The following is a 19,805-nucleotide window of genomic DNA, read 5'->3' as shown; positions in this document are numbered from 1 at the left end:
TGACCTGATTGTCACCATCTTAATGTTATTTAAATCTGAATATATGGCAAGTATTACAGCACTTAGATGGTTTCTTAAACAATGGTTTTTATGAGGAAAAAAATTGGGTCCAGATTTTCAGCTGGGAAAGCTAGGAACACATGTCTCTCTCCCCATGCAGTACAATTGGGGGCCACCCATTGCCTCAAAGGAGCCCTGGTGGGACAATGGTTAAAACACTTGGCTGCTAACTGAAAGGTCGAACACTCCAGTGGCTCTGCAGAAGACCTGGTGAGGTGCTCCAGTAAAGATTTCAGCCTTGAAAATCCTATGGGGTAGTTTCAACCTGTTCTATAGGGTCAGTATGAGTCAGGATTGACTCTAAACCCCATTGCTTTCCAGTCAATTCTGAGTCATAGCGAACCTACAGGACAGAGTGGAATTACCCCATAGGGTTTCCAAGGAGTGACTGGTGATCTAAACTGCCAACCTTTCTGTTAGCAGTTGTAGCCCTTAACCACTGCGCAATCAGGGTTCCTGGAATTGGCTCTAGGGCACATAAAAACAACAATGACCGTCATTGCCTTAATTCTTACTTTGGGAGATTGAAAAATTGTGTGACTCCCTGACTCCAAATCCCTGGTGAAAGCCACCTTTTTGTCTCAGATGTGGTGGGGTTAAGGATTAAAGAAAAGAGAAAAAAAAAAAAAAAAAACTAGGGGATCCAGGGGGTAAAGGTGGGGGACTCTTGCCAGTTTACTCCGTCTTGCGACTTAAACAGGTGATTTTCACCATCTTCATTGTCTTCTGCACACTTCCCCCATTTTCCAAGGCCCAGAGAAAGGTTCCATAAAGTTATTCCTAAATGCACACGCCTAGCTCCCAGCTCCCATATTCAAACTGTATTAAGTGCTGCTTGAAACCAGAAAACATTTTCTATAACTGGGCACCATACTTGGCTACTTCTGAAAAATCAGCCACTGAAAACCCTGTGGAGCATGCTGTTCTACTCTGACACACGTGGGGTCACCCTGAGTCGGGACTGACTCCAGGACAAATGGTTTTAGTTTAATAAGAAGTTATATTTAATCTATCACACAATTCTTCATACACTCAGAATAAGAGGTTGGTGTTAGGTGCTCTCAGGCCAGTTAAGATATTCTGGTTTGTCAGTAAACAGTCAAGAATCCACGTACCTCCCCGTGAGGCTTCCCTGGTCTATTATGAGACATTAATCTCACTACGTCCACCAAATCATGACTTTGGGTTTTTGTTCGATATGTGTTTCCCAAGCCATAACTTTTCTCTGCATGTGACCAGAGTAGATAGCTGGTGACATACATATACATGCACACACATACATGTATGTGTGTAAGTGTATATATATATGTCATATACACACACATACAAATATACATATCTTTGCATTATTCTAATCCCCAAATACTTTAAGATTGCAAACTTCAAAGTAAAAACAAAACAAACTTCTTTAAGTTTTTCTTTCCCAAACAAATATCATCGGTGATTATTTTCTCTGCAATGTTTTGTTACAGTGAGGAAGATTTTGAATATATTTAAAAAGCCCCAGTTTGCTCCTCCACCAGTGGGTGAAGCAGTAGGCTAAAGCTCAGTGAAGGGGGAGCCTCTTTTCCTGAAGCTCTTTCTCCTAACAAGGGAAGAATGTTTTCAAGGCTAAAGAAGCCCTGGGGGCTTTTCAGTCCTTTAGTTCTCAATATCCTAACATACCTACCTATTCAGTCCCACCCATGATAAAAATCTATTAATTGATAAAGTCTTCTGTTAAGCAGTTAGATCACTGGATTATGTACTTAAGAATCCTATGGATTGGAATTTTTTTAAAAAGTGTAATTTAACTCTGTTCTCGTAGCAGTAATGAGGTATTCTAGTTCAACTTTTGAGCTTCTGGTTGAATTCCGCAGATGCTCTATAAGAGGAAAGTATTGCCTACTCAGAGTTCAACACCCTTGAACATTGGGTAAGCAATAACTTAGATGTTTCCTTCCCTCTTCCTCCCTCCCCACCCCTCTCTTTCCTTCCCCTCCCCTCTCTTTCCTTCCCCTCCCCTCTCCTCATATATATTTCTCTTTCAATCTACTGACACTGCTTAACATTCCCTGGGGGCCCAAGTTACCCTAAATTGAGAACTACTTGTCCAGAACAGAACTCCAAAGGGCAGGAGAAAATTCAGAACCAAAGGTCCAGGAACTTGAATAACAGACAATGAACAGAGAGCTGTGTGAGGAAGAAGGAAAAGTGAAAGCTGGATAAGAAGGAAACACCCTCACAGATGCTAGTATACATAAGAAAACCAGGAGCCCTAAGGAATAAGTGGGCTTTAACAAGTACAATGTGGAGTTTGCCTCAAACCCAGGAACTGAGATCCTTTAGGATACCCTTCATACCATAAGAAGGTCAGAATAACTGAAGACTTTGGAGAGGACTGAGAGACGTGATAGCTGTCTAGATCTGTGGGACGGCAGCTAAGACAAAGGGCTGATTCCGGGGAACAAATAATACAACTGCATAAGAATTTCCAAGTGCATGGTTGGTAGCTGCTGTTGAGTTGGCCTCTGACGCATGGTGACCCCGTGGACTACGGAACAAAACACTGCTCAGGGCCGTGCCGTTCTCATGATCGGCTGGGGATCAGACGTTGTGATCCACAGGCTTTTCATGGGCTAATTTTCAGAAGCAGATCACCATGCATTGCTTCCTGACCTGTCCTGGCCTGGAAGCTCTAGTGAAACCCGTTCAGAATCCTAGTAACACGCGAGCGTCCACCGACAGACGGGTGGTGGCCGCTCAGGAGGCGCATTAGCAGGAATCCAGGGGACCCCCAGCACCGAAGGCGAGAGTCCTCCCACGGAACTACCAGTGCCCCACCTTCCAGTGGATAGACAACTGTGTACAGGGATCAGGAGGGGCGAAGACTGAGGAAAACAAGACTTTTAGAGCATTCTTTTATTTTTCCTCACACCTTTAATTCCCAGCATGCCTCAAACTGTTCCTAGGCATGAAAACTGGGCAACACAAAAGCCGGATGCTTCCTTTACTGTTGCATGATAGATGCATTGTTTTTAATTACCAGACGGGTACAGTATTTTTATTTTTATTTACAGTATTTTTACCTAGGAAGATGCGTAGACACAAAGTAATCTTAGTAAAAAACCAGGGCAAAAAAAAAAAACCAAGAAGGAAGGAAAAAGAGGATACAGGCAGCCCCCGGGTTACCAGTGAGACCTGTTTCTAGCTGTGCCTTTAAGTCACATTTGTAAGTTGGTAACAGGTGCATTAGGGTCTTATCCAGCCTTACTTTAGTGCAGGAAATGGCCCTAAGCCTTTTCAATGATTGAAAAGCTACACATGCAGCCAGTGAAGGTGAGTGTCATGAAGAATTTGTTGTGAGTAGGGGCTTTTTTTTAGGGACTGGTTCAATCTTTTCAAATTTACATAACGTTACAGGGCCAGTAAGAGTTGTCCTCAGAGCCCTAGTGGCACAGGAGTTAAGAGCTACAGCTGCCAGCCAAAAGGTCAGCAGTTTGAATCCACGAACGATCCTTGGAAACCCTGTGAGGCAGCTCTACTCTGTCCTATAGGGTCACTATGAATTGGAATCCACTTGTTGGCAACGGGTTTTTTTTTTTTTTTTGGCTAAGGGTTGCCCAAAAGTTGGATGTTGGTAACTCCAGGACTGCCTGTACTTTATTCTTGTCTCCTGATAATGGAATTCCTTCTATTTTATACCCACCTGAGGGCCATGATTTACTCCTGGGGTCAGAGGATTTCCATGGACATACTTCTTAGCCCGCTCAATACTCCTTCGAACAAACTCATCGTAAATTGATTCTTCCACAAAAAGTCTGGATGCAGCTATACAACACTGGCCCTGGTGGAAGAATACTCCCTGGTGGGCAGATTCGACTGCATTGTCCACTGCAAAGAAGACATCATGTTAAAGAAGTGATATTTTCTAAAGATTTTTTATTTTTATGTGTATGTCTAAGAGGCAATATGATGGCATAGAAAGATTGTGAGTTGGGTAGTCAGACACGGGCTCAATATATTCTACCTCTTATCAGCCAGGTGGCTAATCTTTCTGATACTTTATTTGCTATGGAAAGGATAGCAGCACATAGTAAAATCTGAAAAACTGGTATCCAGTATTATAAATTTAATGTCAGCATTACCAAGAATATGGAAAGTTTCGTAAGGTCAAATCTCATTGCAAATGTACTTTATAAATATTTTCATTTATAACTAGTTTTATGGCTGAATATTTCTTTCCAACCTCAGGTTTTAATTAGATAACAAAGAAAATCTGAAAGGTTTCATTACATTAAATAATTTAGAGAGTTCTTATATGCCCTAATCAATAAGACAAGTGATATATATGGAAAAAAAAAAAAATCTAATACTCAGTCTCTCCCCCGTCTTACAACTTTATCTAGGAAAGATGTTTTTCAAAATCTACTATTAAGGAATGCCATACTATTTCATTTATGCCTACAAACACTTCTTATCTAATTTTTTGAGATGGTGAAAAATGTTCCTTAAAACAAAGATCCCAAACAGGAAGAAAAAAAAAAATTTCATTGTATTTAATTCTCTAACTACTGAAGATTTAATTCAGCATTATAGCAGCTGGGTATGGTTTCAGTTATTTTGTGAACTAGTCACACCTGCTTAAGTTGAAGCAGACACAGCATACAGAAACGTTTGGTAAAATCAGGAATCTTTCTATGTTTGTAGAAAACATAATAAGGTAATATTTTCTACAAGCAAAAAACTTCAGTGAAGACCACAGCAGCAACACTGGCAATTCCATGAACCATTTGTATTTACAGCCTCGTGCTGATAATGCAGGCATTAAAGAAAAGATTGGATGAATGTTTGATAGTCTATTTGAATGCTATTGACTCCGATTTAGGAGAGAATTTTGGGGGTCCACTTGGTACTATAATCAGAATGATCCTAGGATATTATTGCATAGTGGAGCGCCATTATAACTGTAAATTTAACACATGTAAATTCAATTATGCTTGCTAGAAAAAAAAAGAGAGAGAGAAATTATTTAAATAGTACGAGCCGTCTTCTTCTGGCTGTTTATTTAATGAGTGTCCAGCCCAGAGTGAAGGGAGATGACAAATGTGCAGCGGCTGTCTCCATATTTGGGCCCAGTTCAATGTGTCTGAGGATGGGCATCTATCCCATCGTGCTTAATGCGTGCTAATAAGTAACAGCACAGAATTAAAGACCAAACAAACATCATGGCCCCTATTGTGGGTTAAATTTTGTCCCCTCAAAAGATATGTGGACATTCTAATCCCTGCTCCCTTGAACGTGACCTTATTTGGAAACAGGGTCTTTGCAGATGTAATAAAGCATAAGATGAGATCATTACGATGGACCTTGACCCATAATGACTGGTGTCCTTACAAGAAGAGGAGAAAAGACACAGAGACACAGACACAGGGAAAAGATGGCTGTGTGACCGCAGTGGCAGAGAATGGAGTTGTGCTGCCATAAGCCAGTGGACACATGGGGCCAGGAGAAGCTGGAAGAGGCAAGGATCTTCTGCTAGAGGCTTTGGGAGTGGCCATGGCCCTGTGCCCCTTGATTTCAGACTTTTTTTATCCTCTAGCGCTGTCAGAGAACACATCTCTATTGTTTTAAGCCACCCAGTATGCAATTCTTTGATAAGGTAGCTCTAGGAAACTAATACAACCCCTAAATGCAAACCATCTACTTTGGGGTTCTGCTGAGGAAATAGTAATCTCTTCCAAACCAGGGAGAAAGGGTGTATTTGTTAGACCTGCCTTTAGGCTATAACTTTAGGACAATTTCTGAGATTTTTCAAGAGCAATTTTGGACTCTGATTCATGCCTTACACTTTGATGTTCAAAGCAAACCCTTCTGTAAAATTCAAGTTCACTGTATGCAATTATCAGATACCACCAAAACACCCGGTGAAAAGTTAGCCCAGCGGCTGATACCTACAGTCAGCATCAGCAAACACAATGCAGGGGCTCTTTCCACCCAGCTCCAGGGTCACCCTCTTCAGATTGCTTTTCCCGGCAGCTTCTTTGATCATTTTGCCCACCTGAAACGGAGCGAGACAAAGGGGAGGTTTAATCTGCTTTCACGAAGACAGGTTCATTTAGTGTTTGAAATTTATAGGAAATGTGTGCCACAGTTAAATTTCATTTGGGAAAACCATTCATAATGGAAACTTTCAAGATCTGACACCTTTGTAAGGACTACTTCAGAGTCTGTCTCAGATTGTGTCATTTGTGTACACAAAAGTTTCCCAACAGATTGTTACCTCCTTGGTAGCAATGACAATGTCCTACCACCACATACTTTCTTCAGTAGGATCTACCACTGTGGGCTCCCTTCTGTGGTGGCTGACACACTTCTCTCTCTCATGCTATATCTTTGAACAGTATAGCTAAAAGGTAAGAAATTGGATCTGTACTCCGTGCTTCTGTCTCAGTTGGCTGGAATCTACTGCTCTAGATTTTTCTTTAATGCTAGTTGCCTCTCTTCAGAGAAAGACATTGTTTCTAGAATTTTCTTTTTTTTTCTTTGTGGAACTCTTACCATCAAGGTTATTTTCTGTAGTTATTTTTGGTTTTTTTGTCTCTAAAACTTGGCCTGTTTTAAAATTAATTATTCTTCATTATTTTAGTTGAAACCTCAATCCACTAATACGATTTTTTTAAAAAAGATGATTTATTTTATTTTAATTCTTTGGGTTGTTTTTACTATACCACAGAACAAGTATTAGGATTTCTCAAAGGCTAATTTTTTTTTTTTTTTAAAAGATGTGGATTTCAGCTGCATAAGCTTATTGTGCAATAACCAAAATGAAGAGGATTGCATTTTTTGTTTTTATTTAGGTAACACAGCAAAATGTTTTTCAAATTAGACTTGGCTTAAGAACATAGCAACCCATTAACATAGAAACTCGTACCAGATCTTAATAAATGTTTCCATTCAGACTGAACAAAAGATAAATAGAGGCTTACTGAGTGTATATTTAAATTTTATGTGGTTATTGAACTACCTGCTACTGTACATAAAAAAAAAAAAAAATTGCCATTGAGTTGATTTTGACCCATAGTGACTTTATAGGACAGAGTAAAACTGCCCCATAGGGTTTCTAAGGCTGTAATCTTTAAGGAAGCAGACAGCCACATCTTTCTCCCTAACAGCAGCTGGTGAGTTCAAACCGCCTGCGTTTTGGTTAGTAGCTGAGCACATAACCACTGCGCCACCAGGGCTCCTGCTACTGTGAATACAGAGTATTAACTAATCTGCCAATGCCTTCATCTTTTCTAAAGATTTTGTGGGAGTAAAACAAACCCCTAAAAGTCAATTAATAAAAGCAGACTAAACATAGATTTGCACTGGAGAGACTCTGTCTGAATCATTTTTCAAAACCCAGAGCAATTTTTAGCACCCAGTTAGACATCATCATTCCATTCTGTGAACCCTCTCCCAGTGCTCTGTACACATCTTAGTGCACTTATCCCATGCTGCCTTGTTTCTGATTTGTGTTAGCAGTTTTATAAGATGGGGGTACTTTGGCCCTTCACCTTCTAAAAAAAAAAAAAAACACACACAAAAAAAACTCATTGCCGTTGAGTCGATTCCAACTCATGGCGACCCTATAGGACAGAGTAAAACTTCCCCATAGAGTTTCCTAGGAGCTCCTGGTGGATTCGAACTGCCGACCTTTTGGTTAGCAGCTGTAGCACTTAACCACTACGCCACCAGGATTTCCTCATCCTCTATACTGCATACAAAAAGAAGCACGCATTATTTCTTCCACTGAACATTTAACAATACCACATAGTCTAATAGAATGACTCAAGAATGTTTCTGCTTGATACAGTGTCATTTCACCCCATTCCTTTGCTTAGGACAGAAAATCTCAATAGATAGGAACTCATTCCCCAAACAGAGAAAGAAACTGTTCTCTCTTTATTCCTCCTGTCTTTCCTCGCAGTGCCCATGGCTGAGTTCTTTCAAGTTCTGGATGATCAAGCTGGAGCCAGAAAGAAGGCAGAGAAGTGAGGCTGGGCCCAAAGGAACATCCAGGGCAGCTGGGTTTCTGGCTCCCTTTCGGAATGTCCAGGGAAGTGAGAGCCCCCAAACAAGGAGCTGAGGGTCAGGCTCTGCTATTTAATTTTCAGAACCTACACAATAATAAAATTACGTTCATTCATACAAATCACTGTGGCCTAATTTATATTTTCTACCGTAAACCTTACTAATCATACACCAAGGCCTAACTGGCAGAGAAGATAATAAACACGCTAAAAACCATTTACTCTGGTCTCCTGAGTTTGCTGCAGATATCTCGTCTCCTCCAAACCACAGCTGCTTATGTTCTATAAACATACGTGAAGGCGAGAATCAGGAATAAATCACTAGAGAGGACTTTTGTTTTAAGGAAGTGTCGGCTCAAAAATTGTTACAAAGCATGCTTCTGACCACTGGAGAGGCTGGCATTCATTATTGCCAGCCTGAGTAAATGATCTCACCTCTGTTGATCCTGTGAACGCCACTTTGTCAATGTCCATGTGGGATGAAATGGCTGCTCCTGCGGTGGGCCCATAACCGGGCACAATATTCACCACCCCTGGAGGAAACCCTGCCTAAAAGGCATAAAGCAAAAAACTTACAGCAGAACAGAGAATTTAATACTATGAAAGAAGAGGAGGTTATGAGATTGAGGCTGTCTCTATGCGAATCTTTTAAAGTTTCCTCCAGAACCCACTACCCCTAAGTCAATTCCTACCCCTAGTGACACTACAGGACAGAATAGAACTGTCCCATAGTTTCCAAGGCTGCAGTCTTTATGGGATGGAGGGTAGAGGGGCTGGTGAGTTCAAAACACCACTTTCTGGCTCACAGCTGAGTGCTTAACCACTGTGCCACCGACTAAGAAAAATTCACTTAAGGGGTTTTATTATTTTATTATTATCATTTAATTTCTTAGTCCACATAAAATAACCTTAAATGTTCATTATCAAGGGACCATTTCTCCTCATGATAAACCCACGTTTGACTTAGGCATTGTCCGAATGACAGCTGTCTCAAATTTCAGAATGTGGCAGTGGTGGTGGGCCTTGAGTCAATTCCAACTCACAGCTCCCTACAGGACAGGGTAGAACTGCCCCATAGGGTTTCCTACACTGTGATCTTTACAGGAGCAGATTGCCAGGTCTTTTCTAACCCGGAACCACAGGTGGGTTCAAAGTGCCGACCTCTCAGTTAGTAACTAAGTGCTTAACCATTGCACTGACAGTGCTCCTTAATCTCATAATAGTAACTCAAAAAGATGGTGGTCTGTGTTATGAATTGAATTTTATCTCCCAAAAAGGTTTGTTGAAATCTTACCTCCTGTACCTGTGAGTGTGATTCTTTTTGGAAATAGGGTCTTTGAAGATGTTATTAATTAGGGTGAGATGGTCATACTGGAGCAGGTTGAGTCCTGGTCCTATAGGACTGGTGTCTTTGTAAAAGAGGAGGAGAAGATACACAGAGGCAGAGAGACAGAGGAAGAAAGCCATGTGACGCTGCAGCTGCAAACCAGGGAGCATCTGGGTGGTCTAACCAGCTGTCATCGAGCTGATGCTGACTCATGGTGACTCCATGTGTGTCAGAGCAGAACTGTACTTCACAGAGTTTTTAACAGCTGATTTTTTGGAAGGAGATTGCCAGGCCTTTCTTGTGAGGTGCCTCTGAGTGTCCTCTAACCACCAATCTTTCAATGAGCAGCAGAGCAAAAAAGGTTAACCCTTTGCACTACTCAGAGACTCCTTGGATGGACTAGTTTAAACAACTTTGCAGAGCATTCATGGCAGTTACAAACCAACTTACACTTTAACATTTGAAAGGAAGCCAAATGAATTTCAACAGGAATTTGTGTCCACAAGAGATGTGCAAAAGAAAGAGAAAAGTGATCATAAGATGACTGTGTGACACTGAGCCTTGGAGTCTGGCATCTCTGAGAAGCAGTTCATTTGGGTTGACTGCCAGAAATCCAAGCCAGCAACAATGCTAAAGACGTCCCCACCATTGGACAGGAGCCATTTGCTGAGAATGGAGTTTACTGTAGCGCCCACGGAGGTCTTCCCATTATAAATTAGGACTCCTGAGTTCCTGTGTCTATTTCGATTTAGGACACTTACCTCTTTTATTAAAGATGCCACATGAAGAGCCGTGAGAGGGGTTTGCTCTGCTGGTTTGACAATCACGGTGTTTCCACAACAAAGGGCAGGCCCTAACTTCCAAATGAGCATAACCAGCGGGAAATTCCACTATGATGAATATAGAACAATAGAGTCTTTTTAGTGCAGGAAAGCACATTTGCTAATCGAACTTTTACATTATACACACCTTGTAGATGTTAAATAGTAGTAATTGTAGTAGTTTTGTATAATCATCTGGAATAGTTTACTTAAATTCATTGCTAAAAGCAAATTGTGAATGCTAAAAAGCTCTAAATAAATTAGGTATGGGGAAGGAGCAGGAAAGAGTTCTGAAATTATTCAACTGTTGATTTGAGTTCTTTTCCCATTATGAAAAATACCATTGCATGGCTTGAGAGTCCACCCTTACTATTAAACATACTGTAAGTTACCTGCATTTAAAAAGTGTAATTATTCCCTTCCTCCAGTAGGTCATTTCCTGTAATTCTTTACCCAATAGTATTATTAAATAGTTATTTTTAAGACTAATATGTTGTTAAAAAACCAAGAAGTCTAGGGTTGGCTCGATCCCTGGCCAGCCATGTGAACTCACACAAGTTATTTGCTCTCTGTGTGTTGTCAAGCTGTAAATGCTGAAAACAGGCCTCTCTACCTCAGAAGGCTGTCCTGAGAATGAATCGAGAACGTAGGCCAAGTGCTTATGAACAGTGACCAGTCAGTGACTAGTTCACCACAAAACCCGTTGCTGTCAGGTCGATTCCAACTCATAGCAACCCTATAGGACAGAGTAGAGCTGCTCCACAAGGCTTCTAAGGAGCGGCTGGTGGCTTCAAACTGCTGACCTTTTGCTTAGCAGCCAAGCTAGCTCTTAACTACTGCACCACCAGGGCTCCGCCATTCACCATAGTACAAAAAATATTAGCTAATATTAGTATTCAGGATTATGCAGCATTTATGGATTTTTTTTGAACTAATGAATCATTCAAAATGCTGATTTGTTCCAAAATCCTTGTAGCAAGAGATTCAGCTTGAGAACCCTTCATCATCTTTTCATTTGGCACTTTTGGATATGCCAGCCAAAGTGAAATCATTTAGGTCGTCTCCTGTTTGTTGGGCTTCAAAGGAAATCATCCTGATGCCTTAGAATCCTACCTTCTCTGAGAGGAATGTGGAGCATCAGAGCTTCTTATCTAAGGGCAGGATATGTTCCCTATAGTGCTCCAAATACCTCTGGCACTTTTTCTTGAATTTTAAATTGAAAAACGAAATTCTTCTAGGATTTGAACAATCTGATTGCTACTATTCCCCATGATGCGAAGTCCCAACATGGAGATAAAATGTGTTGGAGAGTAGTAGGGCCTAGGACATTCCCCTAAAATGGTGTCCTGTGGCAGATGGGCTGGCGATGGCCATTTTGCCACATGCATGTAAAGCATGGATCTTACAAAGAATATGCAATACTACTTGCTTTTCAAAAGAGCCCATAGAGTAAAAGGTTACGGTTTGTTGATGCTGTAATATTGAAACACACTCCAGGGGTATATCAAGATACAAAGAGGTTTCTGGACAGTGTTGTCACGAGAGAGTGTGGACCATACTGGGTGACACTGTCAGACGGGGTGACACCAAAATGACTGTAAAATTTTTTTGCTGTAATTCAGGAGAAATTTATTTTTTATAAAAATATCCCTGCATTTAGTTGTAACAATAAAACATTTTTCGAAAGCCCAGTTTACATGTATCAATATACCTACAAGGCTAAAGCTCTATGTTAATTTATTTTTCGAATTTTCTAACGCACTCAGGTCAGAGCTGTCATTATTACTGCCTTACAACCGTGCTTTGAATCACGTGGTTTCGTCTGCACGCGCTACAAGGCCTCACTGTTGTTTGTGTTGATGCTGGGGGTTTTCTAGTCACTGATTTTGCCAAATTTTCTGGGGCTTTAGCTACAATATTGTACTAATCAGAATCTGTGAACCATATCAATAGCTTTTTTGAGAATGAAGTAGCAATTAAAGTAGGAAAAATTAAAAAAGCTTTTGCTCAATGACTAATAACGTAACTGATGATGTAATTCAACGTAGAAAGACTATACAACAGTTTTGTTGTTAGTATTCATATAATCTAAGAATATTACATTTAAGCAATTTAAAACTATGTTTATCACATATTATTCTGTGAGTAAAATTGATAATAAACATTACTAAGGATTCTGTATGGTCTAGTATGGGTAGAGGTCCCTGTGGGGTGGACACCAGGAGTTTCAGCACTGGGTCACACCAAGCTTAGTGACGCCACTGTTTCTGGACAACCAAGTTCATATCCAGAAAATTGAGTCACAGGGAGACTCAGGTTCAACATGTCGTACAATTTGCTCTGAATTCAGCAAATACATAGGGATCCATTTGTGTTGGAGAAAGCTTCATTGCTCAATTGAATAGATTTACAACTACTTAGAATTTTATTATTAAGATTGAAAATTATACAGGAGACCAACTTACAGGAATGATTTGACCACACACACCAATAGGCTCATGTCTTGTATAAGTAAAAAAGTTTCCATCTGGAAAATAAAATATACACAGAATCATATTTAGACAAATATATTTGACATTCATGAAATGATGATTTAAGGCTTATGTGAGAGGAAGGTGTAGGCAAAAAGTAATATATATATATCTATATATATTTTATATATATATATCTATATATATCTCTCTCTATATATATCTATATATATCTCTCTCTCTATATATATATATCTCCCAGTACTTACAAAATGAAAATTTGAGCCCCTAAGTAGTAATTTGGAATGATTGGAATTGTGAGACTGAGTTAGGTCAAAGCAAAGATGCTTAAAACTTGAAAATATCTTGTGGTGAAATGAGTCCTTTTATGTAGCCTTTTGCCTTGGTTCTTTGGAAAAACAGCTTGAGAGGTTTTTTTTCCCCTCAGCCCTAAGGAATTACCTTTGCCCTGGGTTTCTACCCCAGACAATTTATTACTTTTCTATAGGTTGATTGACATTTCCTGGGGAAGCTGCAGACAGGTTTGATACATTTTTGCCTGGTCCTGGGCCACAGCCTGCCCTGTGACTGGTATGCACCTTACAGGTCTTAGTCAATAGATTATGAAAATGCGGTGACTATAGCCTGACTACGCAAATGAAGTGTCTGTGGCCTACCAAGAAGGGATTGGCCAGTTTGTGGCCCCTGCTGAGAGGGGCCATGCCTTGAAATCGACAAGGAGTATATAAGCAGCCAAGCTCACGGAGGTTTTTGAGACAGAAAGAAGGAGGAAGAGAAGTAGCAAGAAGGAGCAGAAGAGAAAAGAGAGAAGAAGCTGAGAGAGAGGTGGCAAGGAACGTCTAAAGGAGCTGTAACGTGGTCATGGGCTATAACACTGAAGACAGCAACAGGCTCAGAAGGGGCCCAGAGGCAGAGCCAGCACTGATAAATGGCACGGCGAAGAGAAGCCTGTCCCGAGGGGCTGAGAGAAGCCTTTCTGAAAGGACCAAGAGGAGGCCTGCAAGATCAAGAAGAGCTGAGAGAGCTATCCCGCACTGAAGAAGGGAGACTTTGCCTACATGCTTTCTAACCCTGACCCTGAGTTCTAGCCTGTTGATCCTGATTCCGAGTTGTATCCTGTTCCTTAATAAACCACTTAACCCTTAGTATGGTCTGTGAGTTCTGTGTGGTCACATTGCTACAGATTATTGAATCCAGAAGAGACGCAGAGAGTGCTGTGGGAGGGACGGCTGGTGTCAGAATTGGTAATGAAGGCTGGAGGGTGAAGGTATGTCTGACCTCTGCCTCATAGGAATTGACTATGTGCGGATTCTTATATTTGAAGTTATTCGTACAGATCTGAAAGGTAATTGATTCTATTTCTCACTGAGTAAGAGGGCTGCTTTCTATATTATTCTATTCTCAAAATTTTATAGAGAAAGGAAGTAGGTGTGTGGCTAAGAACCATGATAAAATGTATTTATGACAGCTATAACTTCTACAAGTAATAAGCTTTAAAAAAGAGAAAAGAAGTAATAGAATTTAAAAAATACTAAAGTTAGAAAATAGTAGGAAAAAAAACAGTCCCTAAAAGGAACAAGATATATAGCCTTTCCTAGTGGTTTGTTCTAAAATGTTCTTTTTGTACCTATTGAACAATAGAAGCAAACACTCTTAATTCATGAAAAAATAAAATAAAAAGCCAGAAAAAAAGACACTTATTTCAACCTGAACTTGACTGAGTCACACGCCTCAGAGTTTGATGTGGTCGGCCTGGGCACTACATTCTGCTTTATTTTCTGTTCTGTCCTAGTTCCCACAGATGCCTCCTGGCGGTCACAGCAAGAACTCTCCTTATCAAGGTCTATTTGGACTTGAAATGGCACCTCCCATTTGTCAAAGGATAAATAAACAGTTACTGAAAGAACCAAATTCCTTGGGACCACCATGGCCTCACTCTCCCCTTTTAACTTCCCAGATATCACTTCAAACCTACTGGATGCTCCGATTAGTCTGGAAGTGCACATCAGGACCAGACTGGAGGTGGTTGTAATCCTACAGTCAATAAGTTTATATGGATTAAACTCCACCCATACTGTCTTCCAAGTTGGTGCTTTTTCACATTTCTTTCTCAGTGTGAGCATGCCTTCACTAAAATGAGACATACGCACATATTCACACACATGACTTCTTAAGTCAGCTATGAACCCAGTGCCATCTTGTTCTGACTAAAGCTATTTGAAACAAATCAGCGTGAATTAGTTTGTTGAATTACCCTGGTCTGATTACACTGAGTTAGACCAGGTACAGACGACTATAACAGACTCATTCTGGAACAAGAAAAGAGGCTTCAATAATTACATTATAAAACAAAAATTATGGATAGTTATAAATGTCACTCTTCGAATACAACACAAATATATAAGTTCAGAGGCCACCTTTGAAAAGTTTGGGTCCTTAGAGAGCCAGTTGTCTTAAATCAGTAGTTGTGGCCAAAAGAATGTGCTTACTTCAGTGTTTGCTAAAATATACAGTGGGATTTTGCTGAAACAATTTTAAAAGCCATTTGATAAATCTTAACAGAGCTTTCAGGTTCAGAACTGAATTTTCTCCAAGTCAAGGAGAAAATAAATTTGCTTTGTTTGGTTGGCATTTTTAAAAGAAGAGTTTGGAATTATTCATCTCTGCAGTAATTTCCTCTGCCATACCCCATCCCTGGTGGTTTCTCAAAGCTACTCACCAATTGGTATTGTTCGACCCTGGATCTTGTCAGCCCAGCCTGCACAGTAGCGTAATGTTTTTATGGCGTTTCCTAAATTCACCAGATACGAACTGGCAAATAGTTTTCCAGCATTCATTGAGTCTAGTGTCTGAAAAAGAGATCAAATGTCAAATCTCAACTTCTAGAAAATTTCTAGATTAAAGAATATGTATGAAAATATATACCCAAGACCAAACCCATTATCCGTCAAGTCAATTCCAACTCATAGTGAACCTACAACACAGAGTAGAACCACCCCATAGGGTTTCCAAGGCTGTAATCTTTACTGAAGCAGAGTGCCACATCTTTCTTCCCTGGAGCACCTGATTGGTTCCAACCATCAACCATTCTGTTAGCAGCTGGGTGCTTTAACCATTGCACCACCATGGCTCCTTGTGAATATATATATTGCCAATATTTTGAATAATTATGTGTTATAGAATTTTGGTAGGAGCCCTGGTAGCACAGTGGTAAAAGTGCTTGGTTGCTAACTGAAAGATCAGTGGTTGCAACCCATCAGCTGCTCCACTGGAAAAAGGTGTGGCAGTCTGCTTCTGTAAAGACTACAACCTTGGAAACCATTTCTACTCTGTCCTGTGGAGTCGCTTTGAGTCAGAATCAACTTGATGGCAATGGGTTTGGTTTTTTCCTTTAACAGAAATTTGGGTATGGAATGAATAAGTCACTTTATCTTGTCTAACCTCATTTAAAAAGCGAAGAAATAAAAAAATAGTTAAAATAACTTGTTGCAAGATCCAGGCAGAAATAGTAATTGGATTCTGGTTTCTAAACCATAGTGGTCCTCCCATCATATTATGAGTGTGCTCCAGAAAACCAACTGTTATAGATTGAATTGTGTCCCCCAAATATGGGTCAACTTGGCTAGGCCATGATTCCCAGTATCGTGTGATTGTCCTCCATTTTGTCATCTGATATAATTATCCCCCATTTTCTGATGTGTTATAAATCCTAGCCTCTATATGTTAGTGAGGCAGGATCAATGTGGGATATATCTTGAGTCACAGCCTTACAAGAGGGTATACTCAAATCACCTGTAACCCATTGCCATCGAGTGATTCTGACTCATAGAGACCCTATAGGACAGAGCAGAGCCGCCCCACAGAGTTTCCAAGGAGCGCCTGGTAGATTCGAACTGCTGACCTTTTGGTTAGCAGCCGTAGCACTTAATCACTGCACCACCAGGGTTTCTGACTCAAATCACACCCTTACTTAAGTCATGCCCTTGCTTGAATCACATCTTTTATCTTAACCTCTTACCATTGAGTTGATTCCAACTCACAGCAACCCTATAGGACAGAAGCAGGCTTTCTCCCACAGAGCTGCTGGTGTGTTTAAACCACCTACCTTTCAGTTAGCTGCCCAGTGAGAAATGAGTGAGAGGTGTGGAACATCATTACCACTGAGAAAGAAGAGCTGAGAGTGGAGCATGTCCTCTGGATCTGGGGTCCCTCCACTGAGAACCTACTAGACCCAGAGGAAGATTGAAGCCAAGACCCATGGAGATTTCCAAGAAATGCTGAGCACACAGAGGTTGAAAGCAGACAAGAACCATCTCCCAGAGCTGAGACAGGGAGAAAGCCTTCCCCTAGAGTTGGTGTCCTGAATTTGGACTACTAGGCTCCTAAACCGTGAAAGAATGAATTTCTGTCTTTTAAAGCCATACACTTGTGGTATTTCTGTTTTAGCAGCACTAGATAATTAAGACAGAATTTGGTACCGGAAGTGGGGTGCTGCTCTAACAGATGCCAAAAATGTGGAAGTGGTTTTGGAATTGGGTAATGGGTAGAGGCTAGAATAGTTTTAAGATACCTATACTAAAAGCCTAGACTGCCTTTGAGAGACGGTTGGTAGAATTACGGACATCAAGGGCAATTCTGGTGAGGGTTCAGAAGGAAGTGACAGAGAAAATCTCTATCGTCTTAGAGAATACACATGGCGCTAGTAACAGAGTGTTGCTAGAGATGTGAACATTACATGTGCTTCTGGTGAGGCTTTAAAAGAAAATGATGAACATGTGCCTGGATAATGGAGGAGGGGTGATGCTTTTATGGAGTGGAAATGAACTTGTTTGAAATAAGTTCAAATATTTGGTTGAAGGTAGAACTTGTAAGTGATGAACTTAAATATCTGGCTGATGATATTTCTAAGCAAAATCTTAATATTGCCACGTGGTTTCTCCTTGACACTCATAGTAAAAATGCGAGAAGAAAGAGATGCACTTAGAAATGAACTGCGCAAAATGAAATCAAAATTTAAAGATTTGGAAAAGTCTGTTGTGCAAACTATGGACAAGTCTCCTTAGGCAGATCAGAGTTCCAACAGAGTTTTACCTATTGTATAATCCAACCGAGGGTGACAATTTAGTGTCAGTGACTATTAATGATGTTTCAATAGTTATTTTTTAATTTTTGCTTTTCATCTGGATATAACCAGTCTAGTCACACAAACTTGAGTAACACCTACACCTTTCATCCCTGAATGCTCCAGTCTAGAATAAGAGCCATAGTGTTTAGATTATAAATTAGAAATGAATTAAGATGAATTGAAATGTTTCAAATGTGGTTATTTTTATGATTATTCAAATTGTTACATACACAGAATTTTCTTCACAAAACGAGACTTTTTTTTTCTTTTGATTTTGATACTCTCAATTTTGCTATTGTCATAATTATCATTTGAATGGCCAAGCTGTAAAGTTGAACCTTTTCTAGTCTGGTGCACTAACCATTATAGAATAGCCTATCTTCTCTTTTCCTTCTTTTATTCAGCAGAACTTTAAAGAGCTCTTTGAGACCTAACATTCTGCTGGGGTGGTTACCTGGCAGGAATCTGCAGCTGAGGGAATGACATGTTCTGTTATACCATCTTCTGTCTTTGGATTATACTGTCTGTCGTCTCAAAATTAAATCAAACATGATTTCTGTATGTCTGCTATTTTTTCCCTTAGAAACTTCTGCTGACAGAGGCATTCAACACTCTATAATCCACAGATTAGATAAATGAGAGAAGCCAAGTTTTAGTAAATCCTGCTTTCTTCCTGCAGGACATTTTGGTTAATGTAGTTTTATTGCACATAGCTTCTGGCTCTGTATTTTTGCATACTTTGAATTATGCTAAATCCTTGTGTAATAGATGGTATTTTAGTGGTTAAGAGTTCAGCTGTTAACCAAAAGGTTGGCAGTTCAAATCCACCAGGCACTCCTTGGAAACCCTACGGGGCAGTTCTACTCTGCCCTTATAGGGTTGCTATGAGTCAGAATTGACTTGATGGCAATGGGTTAATTTTGTTTGTTTGCTTTTACTGCTGATTAAAAAAGATTGTAGGGCTCTTCTTTACTGCCTCTTTAAGATTCTAAAGATAATAAACATTTATTATGAAACTAGATCTTGGTATTGGTTTGTGGTTGAATTGATTTCCCTATAACACGCAATTGAGAAAAAGAAAACAAGGAAGCACACACCTCCCATATTAAATGCTGACTCATCTATCTGGTAAAATACATATTTTTAAGAGGAGTATATACAAAAACATAACTTCTGTAAGCACATAAATAATCAGACTTTTTAACTTATTCTAATAGATCTTAAGTTAATCAAATGAACAGATACATTTTCGGGAGAGAAAAAGTAGTCACTATTAAGTGTCTTAGTGGAATAGACTAAGGAGAAATAAGATTTATTTTAGAAAAATATTCTGGGAAATCTTAACAGACCCCAGTAGATTTTCCACTAAAAGAGGTCAGTGATCAAGCAAGTCTGAGAAACCCAGGGTATCAGTCTAAGCGTTCCATACAGCACATGACTTTGTTAAAGGCTCCGACAAGTTCTAGAGTCAAGGAAAGACATCTGTGAAATTTGGTTTAACTTAGTGTTTGCAGAGTTTGGACTGTGGACTCTATTGTGGAGGCAGAAACTACATCATCCTAAATTAGAGTGCAGATTATTATTTGAGAATAAGTTCAATGTTAACATTTCTGTATAAAATCTAGAAGTTGAAATGTTTTATATTTTGTTTGTACAGCACATATAAATCACAAAAACCTAATGACTTTCCAGTTCAAACAGTAAATGTTTTCTAAAGCTCTTACTACCTGTCCAACGTGGCTAATACTCACTGCCAACAGCAGATGATCCCTTTCCATTAAATCAGCCAACTTGCATAGCAGCCGTCCCCTTTCGGAAGCATCCATAGTACGCCATGGAGAGCCAATCTGAAAAGCTTGTCTTGCGGCCTTCACTGCTTTGTCAACATCTGCCTGCAAGAAAAATGGTAATTCAATTCAGTAGGCT

The 19,805-nt window shown here is 40.0% G+C and overlaps 1 protein-coding gene across 1 annotated transcript in view; it reads right to left on the bottom strand.

The window, feature by feature from the left end:
- LOC100661525 (aldehyde dehydrogenase 1A1-like) overlaps nucleotides 1-19,805 on the bottom strand; it is a 53,857-nt gene that overhangs the window by 12,492 nt on the left and 21,560 nt on the right. The window contains exons 3-9 of the mRNA XM_023544745.2: nucleotides 19,631-19,771; nucleotides 15,474-15,603; nucleotides 12,728-12,789; nucleotides 10,203-10,331; nucleotides 8,550-8,663; nucleotides 5,998-6,100; nucleotides 3,749-3,933 (exon numbers count right to left, since the gene is read on the bottom strand). Of these exons, the coding sequence (XP_023400513.2) occupies nucleotides 3,749-3,933; nucleotides 5,998-6,100; nucleotides 8,550-8,663; nucleotides 10,203-10,331; nucleotides 12,728-12,789; nucleotides 15,474-15,603; nucleotides 19,631-19,771 (864 nt within the window). The remainder of the gene's footprint in view (nucleotides 1-3,748; nucleotides 3,934-5,997; nucleotides 6,101-8,549; nucleotides 8,664-10,202; nucleotides 10,332-12,727; nucleotides 12,790-15,473; nucleotides 15,604-19,630; nucleotides 19,772-19,805) is intronic.

Source organism: Loxodonta africana, chromosome 9 (assembly GCF_030014295.1).
Source record: "Loxodonta africana isolate mLoxAfr1 chromosome 9, mLoxAfr1.hap2, whole genome shotgun sequence".
NCBI lineage: Eukaryota > Metazoa > Chordata > Mammalia > Proboscidea > Elephantidae > Loxodonta > Loxodonta africana.
The sequence above is the reverse complement of the archived record's forward strand: the minus strand, read 5'-3'. Positions and strand labels throughout refer to the sequence as shown.